We start from the raw sequence: 20,266 nt of genomic DNA, 5'->3' as shown, positions 1-20,266 counted from the left end.
GCATTATTGTTACAGCAACATTTCTGTACTTCCTCTTGCAAAACAAATTAATAGGTCACCTAATGTTCAAGTATTAGTCTCCCCATTAACTGAATATCAAATACATAATTTCCTTGAATATATCAATCTTAAGGAGGTCCCTTTTCAATTTCATTTTCAACTATGCAGTAACTTACTTGAGATAAAGGCGAGTTGGAAGACCCAGGCAATATAGGTGATTTACTCAACAGGGATGATAATAATGGAGATGTTGGTGTTGGTTTTGGTTGGTTTCTGAGTTCACTTCTTAGCCTGAAACATTAGAATTTTCATAAATTTCAAAGCAAATGAAATGAGATGTCTTTCAAACGCCCCATTTTTAAAAGCTATTTCAAACAGACATGAGAATGTGTAGCTTTCATTAACTATAGGATACCATGACAATAAAAATCTAATCATGATGTATATATTGATTCAGATAAAAATTAGTTTGCATTCTCAATACTCACAGAGTTTTCAGTGGATTCATGAACATCAGGACTATCCACTGCACTGTCAAGCTCAGAGGAAGTTTCTGACATCCCACTATTTCTTCTCACTCCACTCGAAGTGGCGGGCCACGGTGGTTTGTTCTTTTTATTTTTATTTGGTGGGATATGCACTGTAAAAATAAAAACAAACTTCAACACGAGAAATTTAATTTATTCTGTATCACTGCCTTAATGATCATTCTCCTTCATGTCCACTATTTTAGAAACTACAGTTTAACAGTTTTTTAAATCCATAAAGAAAAATGTAAGGATTTAATGTAAGTGGAAAATACGTCAAGTATCTGAGTGGACGGTATGAACTGGAAAGGATGCCTTTCACAGTAATGTTTTATGGCAAAAGGCCTTAAGCCTTTATAAGGAATTGCAAAAAATTGTTACACTGAGTCACAAATTGATATAATCTGAATATATAAAAGTTAATGGAGAGACTGAACCTGCTGATGTGGAAGCTGTGGCCATGTTTTTCACAGCAATGAAACAGGAATACTTTGAAAATATGCCAGTTATATAGCGAAATACCTTTCGGTCCCTGATGTTTCAAGGCTTGTTGAATGGCTGTTATTTTCTCCTCTCGTTCTTTAAGCCACTGCTGGTAACGACGCTCTTCCTCTCTTCTCACTCTGTTCTCTGAAATGCACAAAAGTCCATTAAACTTAGCCATCCATATTGTTTTGATAAAAATTTAATACAAGGGTGAAGTCATTGCACACAATTCAGACATGGAAGCTTATAATTATAAATATTCATAAATAAATTACTTATTTATTTTCCTGAACTTGTATGCTGTAACAGCAATAGCATTACGTGATTACAGGACACTAAAAGCTCACTAGGCATCCTTTCCCAATTTGGAAATACACTCAAGAAAACAATAAAGTGTCTATACACAAAATATTAGATGCCTTTTCATGCTGGAGTGCGAACAAAGCTAATCACATTCACCATCCATGTAACGATTAAAAAGTATCAAATATTTGTATAAAATCAAACAAGTTAATAATGTATGACTTACTTCAGAAGTTGCTCCCATAATACATCCAACTGGTGGTCTAAACATCCAGACTCTAATTCTTGAATTTCTCGTTTTTGTTTATTATATTCAGACTTCTCTTCAGCAACTAGGGTTGACAGTTCATCAACACGTTCTAGTACATGAAAAAATTTCAATCATCATTATCTAAGAAAATTTAAGATGATTGTACCAGTATAACATGAAAAATTCATGGGGAGATGTCATTTTCAAGAGGCTTGAAAAAAAGACAGGTGTCAAGGACTGAGATGGTTTGTAAATGTGATGAAAAGGGATGAGAAACAGTTGGTCTGAAAGGCTGTGGATAAAGAAGTATGAAGACAAACTTGTAAGGAGGCCCAGGGTATAATGAAGAAAGGGGATAGATGAGAACTAGTTTTGGTGGGACTTAAGGCAAAGAGTACAGGACAGAGGAATGGAGACAGCTCACCTACACCTAATTCCTTAAAGGGAAAAGGTGATGTAAAGAAGTTTATAATGATAATGAAGTTTATGATGATAATGATGAGAATTTAAGAAAAAACAACTATTTTCTCATTACTATACTTATGGATAAAATCGCATTTTTTAAAAGTAAAATGCATTTTTCCTAACATACAAACCCGAGATACTTTACTTATATGGGGGAATACTTTCGGCAAAGCTGAACTGGCTGCTAAAGACTTACAAGGTATGTGTTGGTATTACTACCAGCTGGGAAGTTGGTTGGTAACAGTGGGAAACCCAAGGTACCAACCGCCCGGCTTCGCGCATTCACTTTACTTTCTGGTCTAGGGCAGATTGTGGGGAGGCTGAGGTGGGTAACCTGAGTAAAGGACCTCGGGTTTGTATGTTAGGAAAAATGCATTTTACTTTCAAAAAATGCAATTTGTTCCTGCACAAATACAAACCCTTAGTCCTTTACTTATATGGGGACTCAAGATTCGGTGGGAGGAATCTGAGTGGAGGTTTCTGAATGACTGGGAGTTCAACTGCACCTTGTGTTCTCCTGGTGTAAGAGCCAGGAGGACATGGCCACCGGACCGTGATCACTGTTATGTGTCATGGACCAGTCTACTAGACCGCCCTTGCTGTGACGAGGTTACAGTAGGTAAGCGAACACACAGCGTGGTGAAAGCTAGAGAGAACCTTTACCAGCCACATGAGAGGTGATTGGGAAATGTCGGGGACTAAGGACTAAAATGAAGAATGGGTTTAGTAGTTAGCCCGCAACCCCTTCCCCGCCTTGCAGGGGAAAGAGGGGACATTACATCTAATGTGTACCTGAAAGGCAACAAAGATTAGGATACTCAAGGACTGAAACTTACCTGCGTCTGATGTCTGGTTCAGCTTGTACAGCCTAAACTCTCTGCCCGAGAGTAAAAAGTTGGATGATAGGAGGGAAGAGAGAGCCAGTCACTCACCTTTCACGCCCAATCATGCATGTACAGGAGCTGGGTAAGTTACGCAACTTGTTGAGCAGCCACCACTGGCCCCAAGGAGAAGGTATCCAAGGACTGATGGGTAACGTCCCGTAGGTAAATAGAGGTGAATGTGGTCTGGCATGACCACATCCCCGCCTTAAGTACCTGCTGAACTGACAGGTTCTTCTTGAATGCCAAAGAAGGCGCAATCCCTCTGATTTCGTGAGCGCGGGGGCGCAGAGCGCTGGTGTCGTCCTTCCCAGCCGCTGCATACACTTTCTCGATAACCTCATGAAGCCAGAAAGAGATCGTGTTCTTGGACACCTCCTTCTTAAGGGTTCCGGTGCTAACAAAGAGTTGCCAACACTCAGGCCTGAGGCACCGCATTCTCTTCAGATAGGACCGTAGCAACTGTACAGGACAGAGTAGCAACTCGACAGGGTCATTATCTACGAAGTCACTCAGGGATGGGATCGTGAAAGACTCAAACCGAGCATCTGGGACAAATTCGAGTGTCACTGATGCCCACCCCCTTGAGTGTTTAACTGCAAAGGAAAGTCCCTGTAACTCGCTAATCCTCTTCGCCGATGCCAGGGCTAGCAGGAAGACGGTCTTGAGAGTCAGATCCCTGTCTGTGGCCTCTCGCAGTGGCTTGTATGGGGCACGAGTCAGGCTCCACAAAACAAGAGATACATCCCACTCAGGGGGCCTGAGTTCCCTGGGTGGGCAAGACCGTTTGAAGCTCCTCATCAGCAAAGATATTTCCAAGGAGGACGAAATATCGATGCCTTTCAACTCCAGGACCAGGGCTAAAGCCGCCCTGTATCCTTTTATCACTGAAACCGATAGGAGCTTCTCCCGACGAAGATAGACGAGGAAATCCGCTACCTGCTGAAGAGTGGCTCCTACCGGAGAGTAACCCTGCCTACAACACCAACCACAGAAGACGGCCCACTTACCCTGGTAAACCACTGCTGAGGACCTCCTGAGGTATCCTGCCATCTCTGTCGCTGCTCGGCGAGAAAAGCCTCTCGCTCGCAAGAGATGGTGGATAACCTCCAGGAGAGAAGAGACAGGGAGGCCACGGCCTGGTGGTACCACTCTACATGGGGCTGACAAAGAAGGTTGTGCCAGAGGGGAAGCTCTCTCGGAACCTCGGAGAGCAGAGCCAGCAGGTCTGGATACCAAGTGGCCTCCAGACGCTTGGGGGCCACCAGGATCATTCGAAGGTTCATCGACACCAGAACTCAACTGAGAACTGGGCGAAGGAGACAGAATGGGGGAAAAGCATACACTTCGAGGTTGTCCCACGAGTGTTGGAAGGAGTCTTCTGCAGCTGCACACGGGTCCGGTATGATGGAGGGAGGTTGGAAGCTACCTGTTGTACCGGGTGGCGAACAGGTCCACTACTGGATGCCCCCACAGGTTGGAGAGCCTGTCCGCTACACTCTGATGAAGGGACCACTCAGACCCCACTACCTGATCCTGACGGCTGAGCGTGTCTGCCATGATGTTCCTCTTGCCTGGAATGTACCTGGCCGACAACTCCATAGAGTGGGCTACTGCCAACTGATGCACCTGCAGTGTCAACTCGTGGAGAACACGGGAGACAAGACCCCCTTGCTTGTTGACATATGCCACTACGGTTGTGTTGTCGCTCATCAATGCCACCGAGTGTCCCATCTAAGTCCTGGAAGCGCCGAAGACCTAAGAACGCTGCTTTCATCTCCAGGACGTTAATGTGAAGGCACTGGTCGTGCTGGCCCCACACACCTGAAGTCAGCAACTCCCCTAGGTGTGCACCCCAGCCCTCCCTCGATGCGTCTGAAAAAAGAAGCATGTCTGGAGGGCGAGAGGACAGGTGTCCCTATGCAGAGGTTCCTGTTATCCATCCACCAGGCGAGATCGTCTCTCACCTCCTGAGAGATGGGGACGAGAATCGACTGGGGCTCCCAAGACTGATCCCATCCCTCAGTCTCCACTGGAGAGACCAAAGGTGGAGTCGACCATGTGGAACAAGCTTCTCCAAGGACGACAGGTGGCCAATCACAACTTGCCACCGTTGAGCTGGCTGGTCCTGTTTCGCCAGGAACCGCCTCACCACCTTCCTGAATGTGCCGATCCGAGCCTGAGAAGGAAAGACTCTGCTTGCTGCCGAGTTGATCAGCATGCCCAGATACTGAGTCCTCTGTTTGGGGGTGTCATCTGACTTCCGGAAGTTGATCACGACGCCTAGTTCGTGGCACAACTCAAGGAGGCGATCTCTGTCCTGCAGCAACTGCAAGCAGGAGCTTGCCAGGATCAACCAACCTTCGAGATAGCTCAGCAGACGTATCCCGCGCCAATGGGCCCAAACTGAAATGAGAGTGAGCACTCTCGTGAACACCTGCAGAGCGGCCGACAGTCCGAAACAGAGAACCTTGAATTGATAGACCACTCCGTTGAGGACAAAGCGAAGGTACTGAAGAGACAATGAATGGACCAGCACTTGGAAGTACGCATCCATCAAATTGACTGTCAGCATGAAGTTGCCCTCCCTGATGGCCGACAGTGCTGTTCGCACCGTCTCCATCTTGAACCGTGTCTGGCAATGAAACGATTCTGGGGAGATAGAGGTCGATCAATGGCCTCCATCCACCAGAAACTTTCTTCACGAGAAAGATCCTGCTGTAGAAGCCTGGGGACCGTTCCTCGACGACTTCGACGGCTCCCTTGCTCAACACAGTTTCAACCTCCTGAAGAAGGGCCTGTTTCTTCTGGGGGTCTTGGAGATAAGATGGGAACTGGAACGGAGTGTCGGTGAGGGGGGGCAACAACTCGAAGGGTAGAGAATATCCCTCCCGGAGGACACCCACCACCCAGGTCTCTGCTCCGTATCGCTGCCACGTTGCCCAATGGCTCGATAGGCAACCCCCCACTGAGGGTGCTCGCTGTCCCTGGTGAGCCCCTCCCCTCTTCTTCTTTGCCTTACCTTTCCTCTTTGGGGAGACAGGTTGGCGAAAGGACCCTTGCGGTTCCTTCTGAGGAGGTGAAGAAGCAGAGGTCTGGACTTTACCCCAAGCGCCTGTTGAAGCACCAGACTTCTTCGGGGCTGGGGTGCTAGCCTGGTTCACAGACCTGGCCGCAGGACGAGAAGGCTGCGCAACACCTTTCGTCGCTGCCTGATGGACAAGATGGTCGTGTTCATCGGCCTTCCTCTTGTCCACCACAGCATCCACCTCTCCCCTGGGGAAGAGGGAGGTGGAGTCCAGAATGGGTCCATTGCACAGAGAAACTGCAGCTTCGCCGCCCACTGATCTGTAGATCCGGGATAACACCGCATCCCTTCTCTTCAGTAACAGGTTTGCCCAGAGGTTTGCCGTCTGGTGGGTTATAAAGGAAATAGTTTTGACCCCAGAATGGCAAAGACTCCTGAAGGTCGGGTCTTCGCTCTGAGCACTAGACACAGACGCAATTCTCGACAATGCGAAGGCCCAGTTGTTGAGCCAGGAGACCACTTGGAGGGCAGACAGAGCTGTACCCTCCAAAGCATTCAGCTCAGCTTGCGTGAGAAGTGCCTGCTCCCCCATTAGCTGAGCTGAAGTGGCGCCAGGAGCTAAACGAGTTGGTCCCGGTTCCACGAACTTCTGCTGCAGTGCTCCTTCCGATGGCACGTAGTATCTCTTCTGCCTTGGGAGAGGGGGAGGTAACAGCTTGGTGGAACGAGTTGAGCGAAGCGAAGATGATGGTCCGGAGACCGGGTCGTTCACCTGCTTGAGGACGCTGTCCGCCAAGGGAGACCACGGTAGACCAAGGGAGGGTTTGGGCTCCCTCTTGGAAGCGTAGAACTCCTCCAACCTGGACAACCGTTCTTCCAAAGGAGTTGGAAGTGGTTCCTCCAGACCATTGTGCTGACGGATCAGCGCAACAACCTCGACAAAAGCCCTCTGCATTTCCAGAGTGTCCGGACCTCTCGGAAGAGGACCTTCCAAGAGGTGGTCATCCGGAAAGGCCCCACCTGCAGGAGAGCCCAAGACAGACCCCATCTCTCTGCCTTGTACAACAGAGGCGTATGACCTCTCGCTCACTTGGAGCAAGGGAGGGCCGGACGCGCCTGATGTTGACTGCCCGAGGGCCTCAGCCCCAGCAATCCTAATGACCCCGTTTCCTCCCGGAGAATCCCGAGGAAGTTGAGGGGGTGGGAGAGGCAGAGGATCGCAAGAGGGCCTAGACGGACTTACTCATCTGGGCGAGCGACCGTCGTGACGATCAGGGGATGGTCTCCTCACAGCCGATCCATGCTCCGCTTTGGACGTGCAGAGGAGACCAACGCAGGGGCGTGGACTGCCGATTGGAGGCTGCTGTCCCTATCGTCCGGGCATGTTCTAGCTTTCTTCGGCATTGAAACGGACGAAGAAGGCTGCGGGGACCCCTTCATGGTTCCTCCCGACGCCTTCGGAGTCGAGACGTCCTTGGGCACCTTCCCCGCTGATCCTTTGTCCGATTTGGGCAAGGACAACGGGTTGGGTGGAGGAGAAGCCTGAGGGCTCTTCCCCTTCTCCCGCTCCATGCTCGAGCTCGCTACGAAAGTTGAGACTGCGCGGTCTCCCGTAGAAGACCATGCCTTCGGCAACGCTCGCTTAGGAGGCACCGAAACGGAACCAGTCCAGGAGGACAAAGCTCCCGAACCATCTGAGGAGGGCACTGAGGTACCCTTCTCAGCGAGAGACCCAGCAGTCTTTCCCTGAGGAGAGGACTGCACCCCCTTAGAAGAGTGAATCTTCTTAGGGGGAGGAGGGACCACCCTCCCCTTCCCAGCCCAATTGGACTTAGAAGAGGGAGGGGAAGACGAGGATGACGACGATGAAGAGAGGACGAAGATGGGGATGGTTGACGAGCTTGCTTCTTCTTCTTCTTCTTCTTTTCAAGCAATGACAAGACCACATCCCCCAGTTTACCGAAGACGAAGACAGACCAGGGGTCGACGGGAACTGGGGCAGGGACAGCAGCAGGGGCAATAGTCCGAAGGGACTCATGCTGTGGGCGTACGCTGGCAGGAACAATTGGAGACGCAGGAAACGTTGTGCGGTCTGGAGTAGGCACGGGTAACGGTGGAAGCGAGGCAGGAGGCGTGAGAGCGTAGCTGGGAGGTGGCGGAGTGACAGAGTAGACCGGACCAGCAAGCGCTGACACCGCACCATAGGCACGATGAGTTCCCACAGAGGTCACCACACTCCTCGGCAGCACAGCGGTGACGGTGGTGGTCGTGAGAGCATCAACTATGTGGGTAGTGGGGGTAGGGAGCAGTACTCCCGCCCGCGCACCAGACTTGATATGTTCAAGGAGCGAAGGAAGATCAGAGTTGCCAACCATCCCGAGCGACTCCCACGCCTGACTCAAACCCGGCACAGAAACCAACCCTGAGGAAGACAAAGGCGGGTAGGTGGGGGGGCCCTAACTCTGGGATCAGAGACTCTGGGGGAATTAAGAGGAGTGTAGGCTGGGTCCACTGATCTGGCCTCCTCTGTGACTGCGGATGCTGACACAGGGGACAGGGAGATAGATTCAGTGCTGGTAAGGGACAGTAAGGGAAGACCTTCGGGACTCAGATACAACTGAGAAGGATTAACAACTATCAGAGTCAAAGGAGCCGAAGACAGCCCCTCCGACACCTTAGTCTTCTTACGTTTGTATCTGGGCCTCCGAGAGCACCTGCCCCACTGCTCGGGGGACCAAAGCCTACACTCATCACAGGGATCATCAACAGTACAATCAGGGGGGTCCTTGCTCCCTTTCCTACATTTAAGCAAAGGGTGGGGTCAAAATCTTGCACTCCTACAACCAGAAAGTATGCATTTCTTGTCCTTACCAGGACAAATCCGGCCTGGGATTATCAAATCATGGGTTTGTAACAGATCGATCATAATTACAAACATGCAGTTATACAGGGTAACAAGCCAAAATGAAAAACAGACAAACACACCGTAGAAAAGGTTGACTTTAGAGATCCAGGAAGGTCCGAGGCAGAGAGTAGAAACACGTCTGCATCAGAGCGAAGCCGAAAGTAAGAGAATCTTTGTGAAGCTGGGTGGTTGGTACCGTGGGTTTCCCACTGTTACCAACAACTTCCCGCTGGTAGAAATACCAACACATGCCTTGTAAGTCTTTAGCGGCCAGTTCAGTTTCGCCAAAGTATTCCCCCATATAAGTAAAGCGTTGCGGTTTGTATTTGTGTAGGAACAAATATTATTTTGATATGTACCCCCATGCCTGGTCAAAGGCAGTAATAAGTTTAAACTAATATTACTAACGTTTGGTTAGCATCTTTGTCACAACTTCACCAGGGGTTTCATTTGAAGAATCACTGCGCTCCCTCTTCCGTTTTGGAGTGTCGACACGTTCTAGTAATTTGGCATACTGAAGAGCACAGTTCTTGGTAGAATACCAGTCAGGAGGTCTATTGTGCTCTGTTGTTAACATCTTGATATTACGCCTGACAGCAACCCTATGGGACAAAATAAGTTAATAACTATATTTAAAATATTAACAAGCCAAACTGATACAAATATAAGCCAGCATTTTACTGAAATCCTACATCACTTATAAAACATCAGTACTGTAAAGAACACTTCAAAGACAGGTTCAGTTTTCAATAAGAAGATACTCTTACAAAAACAAGCAATACTACTAGTCTAATCTTAAAAAAAATAAGTCAGATCTGCACAATCTCACCATGAACTATACCTATTACTATATGGGGTACAGTTAAAAACACAATTCTTCATGCTACTAACCAGTTTTGGTCTCCACTCCGAAGCACAGCTGATGCAAGACATAATTGTTCCCGGGTAGTCCATGTGTCCACCTGATACTGCTTTAGTTTAAGACCTATAAACAAATAAATACAAAACAGTAGGGTACAGTTGTGAAAATGATTTGCTAATGAGCTGAGTATATAAGGAATATCAAAACTTCAAACCAAAAAAATCTAAATTGATATGGAGGTACAGTACTGAAGGGCCTGACAATTTTGGAGTCAAACAGTGATAATTCTTAAATAAATGATCAATACAGTAACTGGGTTCACATCAAATTGAGACTTGGGAAAGTTTACCAACTGCAGTAAAGTTGGTGATCCAAAAAACTTTCTCCAGATGTTTACAATGAACAATTTTTACTGTACATTATTTGCCAGTTGGAGGTTCACATCATCTGGTATAGCCCCTATACCCCATAAGTAATGACTGTAAAACTGTAAATATTTAATTACTGAAAAGTTACATTTAATATATTGAAAAGGATAATTTCAAGGTAGGGTACAACATATAGAACAACATGCAGCAGCTACATCTGATTATGCAATACTCCAGGCAACAAATGGTATTGAATAAAAATTTAGTATGTTCTATGAAAACATCCAAAAACGCACTTTCTTGATCAATTACTGTCAACTTGTGGATCGTTAATTTTGAGTGGTACGTAAATTTACCCAAGTCCCAATTTGATGTGCTCTCAGATACCCGATTACCTAATTACTAGGCCACGCCCTAGGTCTAATGTATTTTTTTTTAAATCTAACAAATATGAACAATATGATCCATAGCCTATCCCTCAAGTACCCACACTCTGATCCAAATTCAGATGTTCTTTTGCTGTCCAGCTGCCACAACAGAAGCATGTGCTATGAGTTTTCCTGATTACATTGCTACCATTGAGGAATTCGATGCCTCGTACTATTTTAATTTAAACCATTACTCGATGTTGGAATTTTCATGCAGTAACCTCAAGTTTCCTTAACTTGTGTAGTATACAAACATCATGCTCATGTCTTTCACAAATTTACTGTTGCCAATCTTTTTCTGACGAATGTTGTTGCCGACACAGATTTTTCGAAGTTGTTTGTTTATGTTAACACTGTCACAGGAGTGGATGTCCCGATCAGAGTTTGTTTGTCAGAGTGCATTGTGGGTAAAGATGGATTAAGTATCTGGAATGTCTTGTTCTTCTCACCTGGAACTGTGGATAACTGGGAAAATGCTGGAATTGACTGGTTGTTTTGTTGTGTCACAAATTATGTGGGATTTTGGAAATCAAGCACTGTTTGGTAAAGCTGCTTCAGTTTGCAGTCATGGAGCCTTTAGTTTTTAGTTTTATTTTTCTTGCTTCATGGACTATTTTGGCTGCATTGCTAAATTCTAAGCCGAATTTCGTCCTCACACAGACACTCGTTTACCTAATTCTTTGTATTGCCCCAAGTGCAATTCTTCCTTAAAATATAAGGGTAGGATGCAGCTTATGGTACTGCAGTGCCATGTCATTTCCCTGGTTAGTTATTTAAAAAAGACAGCAACATAATTTCTTGGTTACGTATTTCCACCATGAAAGTTAATTTTGTTTGTAAACCACTGGCTAACCCTCCAGAGTCTGACACCCAGCAGCCTTCAACATCTGGGGAAGATCCTGTTCAGTCTGAAGACATCAATCCTACTGACAGTTTGGATTCAGGTTAACATATGTTTATGGGGTGTATTTTCAAACTAATCTCATGCACTATGGTAAGGATTTCGTGCCCCGGGTTACGTTAGGTTAACTTAGGTTGGTTGGTTAGGTAGTACAGTAAACACCCGTATTTGCAGTCTCACGATTTGTGGATTTCTCTATGGAGCATATAGGCTATATGCATTATTCGCTGAAAATCCACCCACAACAGTATTTTCACTGAGAAATATTCAACACTACTGTATTTTCACCTCATTTTCATGACTAAATGCACTTTTTGTGATAAAACTATTAAAATACCTAGGCAGTGTTTCAAGCTATGATATTTCACCTATGATAATTCAATTTTATTGGTGAAGCAATTAATACCGATATGACAATATTTATTATATATTTTTAAATTTCATGCGTTATACTCTTGCATAAATTCGTACAGCCATAAACAACCGGCCCAGAAACTGTTGTTTTGTTAACCAACAATTACTGTAGGTTATAGTACAAATAGAATAGGACTGATAAAGTTTTACAATATACCCTTATTCGGTATGGATAAAAGATCGGCAAGGAAATAATCTGCTAAATTTAAGCTGCAAGTTGTAGGTGAAACTGAGAAAACAATGTTCAAGCTATGACTATAAATTATCATGCATCGGCAACATGGACAAAACTCAACCGTAATTAAAATTGAGAGAAAGTATTTAATCAAAACTACTGGGCATGAAAGAACACATTACTGCTATTTTTATGTTGATAAACAATAAATATGTAAAGCTCTTATTATGATGAAATCAAGTGAAAATCGCAAACGGAATTTTGATTTTTTACACAAAACAAATGCCCCCAAATGGCCAGCGTCATCTTTCAATGAAAAAAATAGCTAAATTAATTTCACAACAAGATGTATTTAAGTTATATTTCAGCTTAAAAGCACTTCATACAGTATAATGAAAAATAACCTTTCCCCATAAAAATAAAGTATCTACAGTATAATGAAAAATAACCTTTCCCCATATAAATAAAGTATCTAGAGATTCATTTACACTAATTAGAAGGAAGAAAAGTGCTCTGCATTGAGTTAAACATGGCAATATAAACACTGTGCAAATGATTTCCAAACCAAAACATTGATCACAATTTATAACACAAAAGCAATATACAAATATATATACAATATTACTGTATACAGTGAATCAAGGCATAACATTTTAAAAGATCCATGGAAAGATGCATATTCGTTGTATTGATGTTTTATATATGACATGTGAATGAGAGTACAGTATAATGTAGGCTATGCTACTGTATATGTATAAATTATACCATAGTATTCAAGCTAATTCTTGTTTGTTATTCAATTTCTCTTTGTACTGATTTTCATAAGTCACTCTGCATGAAACTTCCAGTATTAGCTGATATTACATTACTATACCGTGTATGTATACAGTATACTTTATAGTGTAGGCTAGGCTACCAGATATGTGAAGATGGTGCTGAATACCCTAGATGTGGAACTAGGCTATATATTCAAGAGACATTTTTCCAAGAAACTTTGTTTCATCCCCTTGTGTTAGGATAATGCCTGTATAAGCATTTTTGTTTTTGTGTGGGTTTGGACTATCAAAATAGAGCAGTTCTAAGTGTTTTTTTAGGGAAGTGTCTCTGTATTATGGTTCTAGCTATTCGTGTGTGTGTGTGTGTGTGTGTGTGTGTGTGTGGGGTAAGCATCCCCTGAAATAATTGAGTTACTGTAATCTTATTAATAGTCATTTGCAGTGTCATAGCAGATTTGGTGGTGGGTCTAGAGCTAAATGAGGACCCAATGTCCTAGGTTGAGTTAAGTGGGGGAGGGTACACAAGAGGCAAAGCCACATTGGCTTGGTAAAATCCAGTCCCCTAAGTTGGGAGGGGGGTTATCTAAGGGAAATGAAGCCACCATGGCCATAGGTACGCAGCCTCACAAGTTAAGATAGGTAAGGTATGGGGTTCCCTATCTAGGTAAGAATTTGGCATAGGTTAGGTAGGACCTACATACAAGTTAGGAAGCAGATGGTCCCAGAAGCGCATTACCTGACCAGGGTAAGGATACACCCCATAGGTTACGATAGGTAAGGTAAGGGGTTTCAGTCTCGGTAAGGACCTGGCATCCAAGTTCAGGTTAGGAGAGATGGTCCCAGGGAGGCAAAGCCACCCTGGCCAGGTAAGGGCTATGCCATCGCCAGGTTAGGTATGAGATTTCTGCTCAGGTGAGTCTTGCACAACTTAGTGAGATCTGGCATCCAAGGTTAGGTTAGGAGAGACTGTCCCAGGGAAGCGAAGCCACCCTGGCCAGGTAAGGAAGCAGCCCCATAGGTTAAGATGAGGTAAGGCATGGGGTTTCTATCTAGGTAAGGACCTGGCATCCTAGGTTAGGTTAGGTAGGGATGGGGTCTAAGAAAAGCTAAGCCACCAGGGCCAGGTAAGGACGTAGCCCCATCAGTTAGGATAGGTATGGTATGGGATTTTTGTCTATAAGGACTTAAAACTTTAAGTTGGATTAGGGGTGGGAGTACAAGGAAGTGAAGCCACTGGCCAGGGATTAGTGCAGCCCTGTGGAACATTGTGGGGAGGTAGGGGAAAATCCCAGGGGAAACCAGGTAATGACATGGCTGCCAGTTTGGGTTAACTCAATCCCTGTATTTTAATCAATGGTATTTCCTAACCAAAATCACAGCTTTTCCACTGTGGTCCTTTGAATTATAGGATGTAAGGATGGATCCGCTATCTCTGTAACTACTTAGCCTGTGATATCAGCTAATGGAAAAAATTACAGAAACCTTCAAAACACACATTAAAACACGGGAAAAAATATTAATTTCAAGTCCAAAATGCAATAATGGTTTAAAATTAAATTTTACCAATGAATGTGCTTATCTACTCAAGAGCTGCCCTAGACTTTATCATCCCAACCAAAAACACTTCCCGGACCTAGCACTTCCACAATCAACCAAAAATAAAAAAAGCTAAAGACTAGCTTAAATGTACGCGATCACTTGTTGTTCGTGATGGGTTAGCAGATATTAAATTCTGACATATGCCTATCATCACTATGGGGTACCTTACGCCTGTCCACGTAGGCCTGTGAACGAAACCTTCCAGCCCAAACTTCTACTAAATATGCAATTTCACTTTTAATTTTGAAGGGGCTGTTTTGGATTGGGTAAAACTTTACAACAGTTTTGTGGCCTGATTCCCGCCAGATGTCGACTGGGGCAGGTTCCTCATACATACATAGACCTAACCTTTCCTATAATGCCAGGACCTGACCAGATCTTACCTACCTAGGTAAAAATTCGTTTCCGGTCCAACCTCAAAAATTCATTTCCAGTCCAAACTCAAAAATTCATTTCCGGTCCAAACTCCAATTCCACATGACAAATATTTTTTTGACTGTTTTAATAATCCCATTCAAGATTTCAACTGAAACTTTTCACTGTCAAGTTTCAAATCCCTCACATCAGCACAGAGTACTTGACAGTGTAAGAAAAGTACAGAAAACGAATTAATTCTGATGAAATCTGAATGGAATTAAGTACCAAGAAAAATTTGAAAAAATATGTTGCCATGCACAGATCAAGTAGGCTGCCACGTGGGCTCACGTCACTTTAACATCCAATAGCCAGCAAAATTTTAGTTTAGCAATAAAAAATAATGCCACATAACCTAGGGGTGTTGACTGGTTACAATTTTGCCATGTTAGCTATGGAGGGGGGGGACTATCTTACCTCTAGTCGTAATTTGATGAGCTCTTTTAAAAAATGTAGGTACAATTTCATATCATGTACATTATGGTTTTGAGAGCCACTCACATAAATAAAACTAACTCCATGGAGGAAAATGAATTCTTTCAAGAAAAGTTCTTTTAAAGTCACTTAACAGTATAGCCACAAACCTTTCGTTTTTTCGATTTTGGGAGAGAAACGCTACTATTACAGCACCACAAACTCTTACCTGATCTTAAAGTACAGGGGTTGGAACATTTCGGGCAAGTAACAGAACTTGGAAGAACTACGTGACTTCTTAAAAAAGATAAAGCTTCGTTACATTATTCGACAAGTTTTCTGATGCACTAATACTGTGTAAATTCACACCCATTACACGCAGCATCCATTGTGCGAACAATAAGAATTACAAATATTTTGCTGCATCTCAGTCGTTGGTGAAACTTGAAATAATCAACGGAAAATTTGTAGGCTAATGAAATAAATGACTTGTTTTCATTGGTTCTGAAGTAAGATCCAATGAAAACTGGTTTATTATTGCGATGTCAACTGTATTCAAAAGAGGTTTCGTTACAAACATAAATGTCGACTTGGTTGATCTAATGAGTCGCGCCACTTCAAATTCTGAGTCGACAGAACTTCCATAAATGCGTTCGCCAATCATGTCAAAACAATGTGATGTAATGATAGATAAGTGGGTGAAATGCACAGGTATGCACATGGCTGGCGGCTGCTTACGTACAAACGCACTCCTGGGAGCTCAAGAAGTCATGGGAAAGATGAAATTGAAACTTAGAAAAAATCCTCAATTATATACATTTTATTTTTTGTGATAAATATTAGTTTGTGAGAATTATGTATATAGTATTTTTTCTTTAATTTTTTACAATTACCATAATAATAAAAAATCGATTAGGGATGTTTGGACTGGAAATGAACATTAACCCCTACCTAACATAACTTAGGGTGACGTGCCCTGATGTGGCGGGGGAGAGCAAACTCCCAAAAAGGTGGTAACCTGTCCCAGCCAGCGATTAGCAGGAACCAGGCCAGGCTACTATTGTAAAGTTTTACCTTGGATGGTTGGACTGACTGTTTTACAAGGAACCGCTAAGCCAGTTGAATTTAAAAAGGGTTACGCTGTAATTTTTGCCACAATCAGACAAATACGGAAATCAACAATATTTTTCGTCAGGTCGGATAAAAATCTGTATAAGACCATATTTCACCTTTTTTTAATTATACCCCAGTGATACACTGAACATGTTACTGGCTAGGGATGTTAGGCTATAGATACCCAGCAGTCACCTACTGCAATGGTATGATTTATGGCCCTAAGTCCAAAGCCCAATAAACATTCTAAATAGTTTATAATCCGCAATATATTACTTAAAATTCCCTCACAGCAAACAAAGTTTTAAAAAAACACTCACGTTCTTGCAAAGAAGTAGCCATTGTCTGTATTTCACGTTACAATAGATGAACCACGTCCTTGGAGCAACGGTGTGTTTACGGTAATAACGCTTTTGTTTACATGATGGTGGAGGTCACCTCGTTCCACCTCACACAAAAGGTATTGTCTCTCACTGCTCAAGCTCTTATTAACGAAATTTTACAAGAAAGACAATGTATAATTGAACTTCGCGCATAAGTGTACACTCTAAATAATACTGACAGTATATAATTGAACTTCGTGCATGAGTATGAACTCTAACTAGTAATTTATAGACCGCTCTCGCATTAAAGAAAACGTTTAATTGAACTTCGTGTATAAGCATCAACTCTAATCTTGTAAAGAATGATCTCGCTGTAATTTAACAAAATATTACATGGAAGACAACGTATAAAAAAGCGTCGTGCATAATATAAACTCTACAAAATCTTTTAAAAATCTTACAGAAATGTTTAAAGAAATAATTACACAAAAGCTCCAACCGAGGATCATGCTACTACCTCAAGTCCACCCTACAAAAATTAACTTAGCATCTCAAATAAATTGCTGTGATTCTCACAAAAGTTTAGTTTACCTTAACTGGTTTGAGTAAAATAATGCTCAAAATCTTTTTCCTGGCTAGTACTGAAAAAGACATACGATATTTAAGATAAAAAAGACTTTAAAATCATGCAGTATACCAGGATCTGCATCCTAATTACACAGAGGAGATGATTACAAGAAAGTAATTTAAGAATCTTGTGCATTCGAAGTCTTCCTTCTGTAGCAAAACTAAAAAATGGCCACTATTAACTTCTGCCAAGTACCAAAGGACTCTAGAAACTTCTAAATTCCTAATAATTTGTCTAGGAGACAAAATAAGTATTTAGGGTATGGTCCCCACTGTAACACCTTACATGTTACAACTAGAGGCTATATTAAACTGTGGCCGTATTTCTCTTTATTTTTGCGCTTTACTGCTGATATACAAAAAATCTTATTAATACCAACTTCCTTAATGAGCTGTCTCCTAAGTGATCTCCGAAATACACATATATAAATCACGTGATGACGGGTGCCTCGAGAAGAATTGCAATTAAACAGTGTCAAACCACTTACTATAACATAATAGATGATGGGGAGAGGCGAAAAAGCATTACGCGTAAAATACTGTATGACGCTAATTAGTCAACTGTGCTATCAAAGGGATGACTAAAATATTTAGAGTAAAAAAAAAAGACAATGACACAAACTGAGTAGTCTCCGGTTGAGAGGAAAAAAAAAAAAAAAAGTGGAGTCAAGCTGAAAACTGTGCAAACGTGGCGCGAGTTGTTAATATTTTGAATGGAAGTACCTCATTTCCATTTGCATTCGAGTTTCTCAGCTATTGTTTCTCCTACGCTATGACGGATATCCCCTCTCAAATTAGTCATATTATGAGTATGATAAATGAAACCAATGAAAGGTTGTTCCTATTTGGAAATTATCTATAAAAACCTAAAACAAAGTTTGGATCCCGATTAGTTTCCCCTATACTTGTTTTCTAAATGACGCATTCGTTTTCTTTCATTCTTAATCAGAAACTACTTTGATTGTTGTGGTGTGATCACTGTGTTATACAATGATTCGTGGTTTATGCTGGTTTTAGGTAACAATGCTATCAAGTTTTTTGTTCACATTCTAAAAGGTTAACCTAGCGAAGGGAAATTACAGGTTCAAGGAACATAGACCTGGGGAAACGTGCAGCCGTTGTAGGCTACACTAAGACTGGGGAAATAAACAGCAATAATTAAAAAGAATGTGACCTATGGGACGAAAAGTGCCATATACCGTGTGCCGGCATACCTAAAGACCAGCATCCCTCAGTCAAAAATGTATCGTCAAAACTAAGTGCTTCTGTCTGAAATGTAACAACAAATTTGGTCATTTTTGGTTGGAAAAATCAGTTACGTCAAATAGGGAAGAAATTAAATGTTAAAAGAAAAATAGAGAAAATGGGGGTAACAATGTAGGATATTAATGAAAATGTTGCCCAAGAGTTGTAAAAAGTGCACACCGATAATAAAAAAAAAAAAGCAAGGCAGATAGAAATAACTATGGCAATAGATGCAGACCAAGAAAATGAAAATGAAAGAATAAGAAAAATGGAGCAAGAAAAATTATTACCAAAAGTAATAATAAAGAGGAAAGTGATAAAGATAAAAATACAGAAGTGGAGAAAATACGTAGGCAACTGGAGAGAGGGGGATGTCCACGGGGAGCAGCCTGTAAGTACTGGCTTAGGCCTGGATTAATGCCAAAATGAACATTTTCAAAACAAACCACCCCTTCCCAAGGTTGTTGTCAGTCCTATCCTGTGTGGATCAGCTGAGAAAGGGATTTGGCTAGTCACAGCGCTCATGGCTTCCCCATTACCTGCACATACAGGTCACAATCTGTGGTGAGGGTTTGGGCGTGTCTAAAAACGAAAACACACGTTGCCATATCTTCAAGTTCTTTGAGGAGGCGGCCAAAGTCAAAGCTCTGTATTTCTTACTAATCCCCCAAGGGAATCATTACCCTAAAGTCAAAACCTATGTCCTGTACAGATTATACTCCTTTCAGCGTCTGGTAAGGGGGAAATGCCCACTCCAATTGTCTTAGAAGGGTTCGCTGGTATAAGTTTATTTTTCCTTTATTCAGATATTTATCATATGGTGTGTATTGGCATTAAAACTTTATAGTTACGAAACAGTTCTTTTTATTCTTCACTTAACTTATTTATTAACTAATTACAAAGACAAAACTAAAGGGAAATCACGGATATGATAAACAAATTTCAAACATTAATCATTTCTTTATTTTTAGAAACATTCAAGTAATAAATACAGTATATCTAATAAATAATAATGATAATGATACACTTTATTTAAGCTCGTGATCATAGTGCATCTACAATGGTTTACAAAAGAACAATACAGAACAGCGTAAAAAGACAAACACAACACACACACACACACACACACACACACACATATATATATATATATATATATATATATAGTATATATATATATATATATATATATATATATATATATATATATATATATATATACATCCCAATAATATATATATGTACACATGCAATATAACAATACAAATGTAGTGTTTATATATGTGTATATAAATATAGTAAATTTAAAATGCTTATAGTATGTATATATATATATATATATACAGAGAGAGAGAGAGAGAGAGAGAGAGAGAGAGAGAGAGTTGCTTTAAGAGGACTCCTCATCAGAAGAGTCAAGACTTATAATGAATGAGTCAATATATTTTTCTATCAAAATATCTTTCTTTTGCTGCATCTTCCACTTTGCAACTGCTCGCATGATTTGCGAGCCCTTCTGCCAATTTTCAGGTATCTCAGTATCCAGAGCTCCTTAGGTAAGTTCAGGATAGATTTGCCATCTTAAAATTGCTTCGTTTCAAGTGAAACTTTTCACTTCCAGCCCCAAATTAGTTCTATCGGGTTGTATTGGCATTTTCTGCTGCAGTTTTATCTACGACATAAATGTCTTTTATTTTAACGGAGCACTCCTTTACCATCTCTAAAAGTTGACTTTTCAACATTTTCTCTGTTGGTTTCGCACCTT

General features: G+C 42.3%; 1 protein-coding gene across 1 annotated transcript in view; it reads right to left on the bottom strand.

Annotated features, from left to right (window-relative positions):
• The window catches only part of LOC136833414 (bromodomain-containing protein 8-like), a 41,698-nt gene extending 24,923 nt beyond the window's left edge, over positions 1–16,775 (bottom strand). Inside the window, 7 exon segments of the mRNA XM_067095546.1 lie at positions 177–268; positions 473–640; positions 1,050–1,155; positions 1,539–1,675; positions 9,254–9,447; positions 9,737–9,830; positions 16,630–16,775. Coding sequence (XP_066951647.1) covers positions 177–268; positions 473–640; positions 1,050–1,155; positions 1,539–1,675; positions 9,254–9,447; positions 9,737–9,830; positions 16,630–16,651 — 813 coding nt within the window. The 5' untranslated portion in view covers positions 16,652–16,775.
• Positions 16,776–20,266: the final 3,491 nt, after the last annotated feature.

Source organism: Macrobrachium rosenbergii, chromosome 51, assembly GCF_040412425.1.
Source record: "Macrobrachium rosenbergii isolate ZJJX-2024 chromosome 51, ASM4041242v1, whole genome shotgun sequence".
Taxonomy (NCBI): Eukaryota; Metazoa; Arthropoda; class Malacostraca; order Decapoda; family Palaemonidae; genus Macrobrachium; species Macrobrachium rosenbergii.
This window is presented reverse-complemented; position numbering and strand designations above follow the sequence as displayed.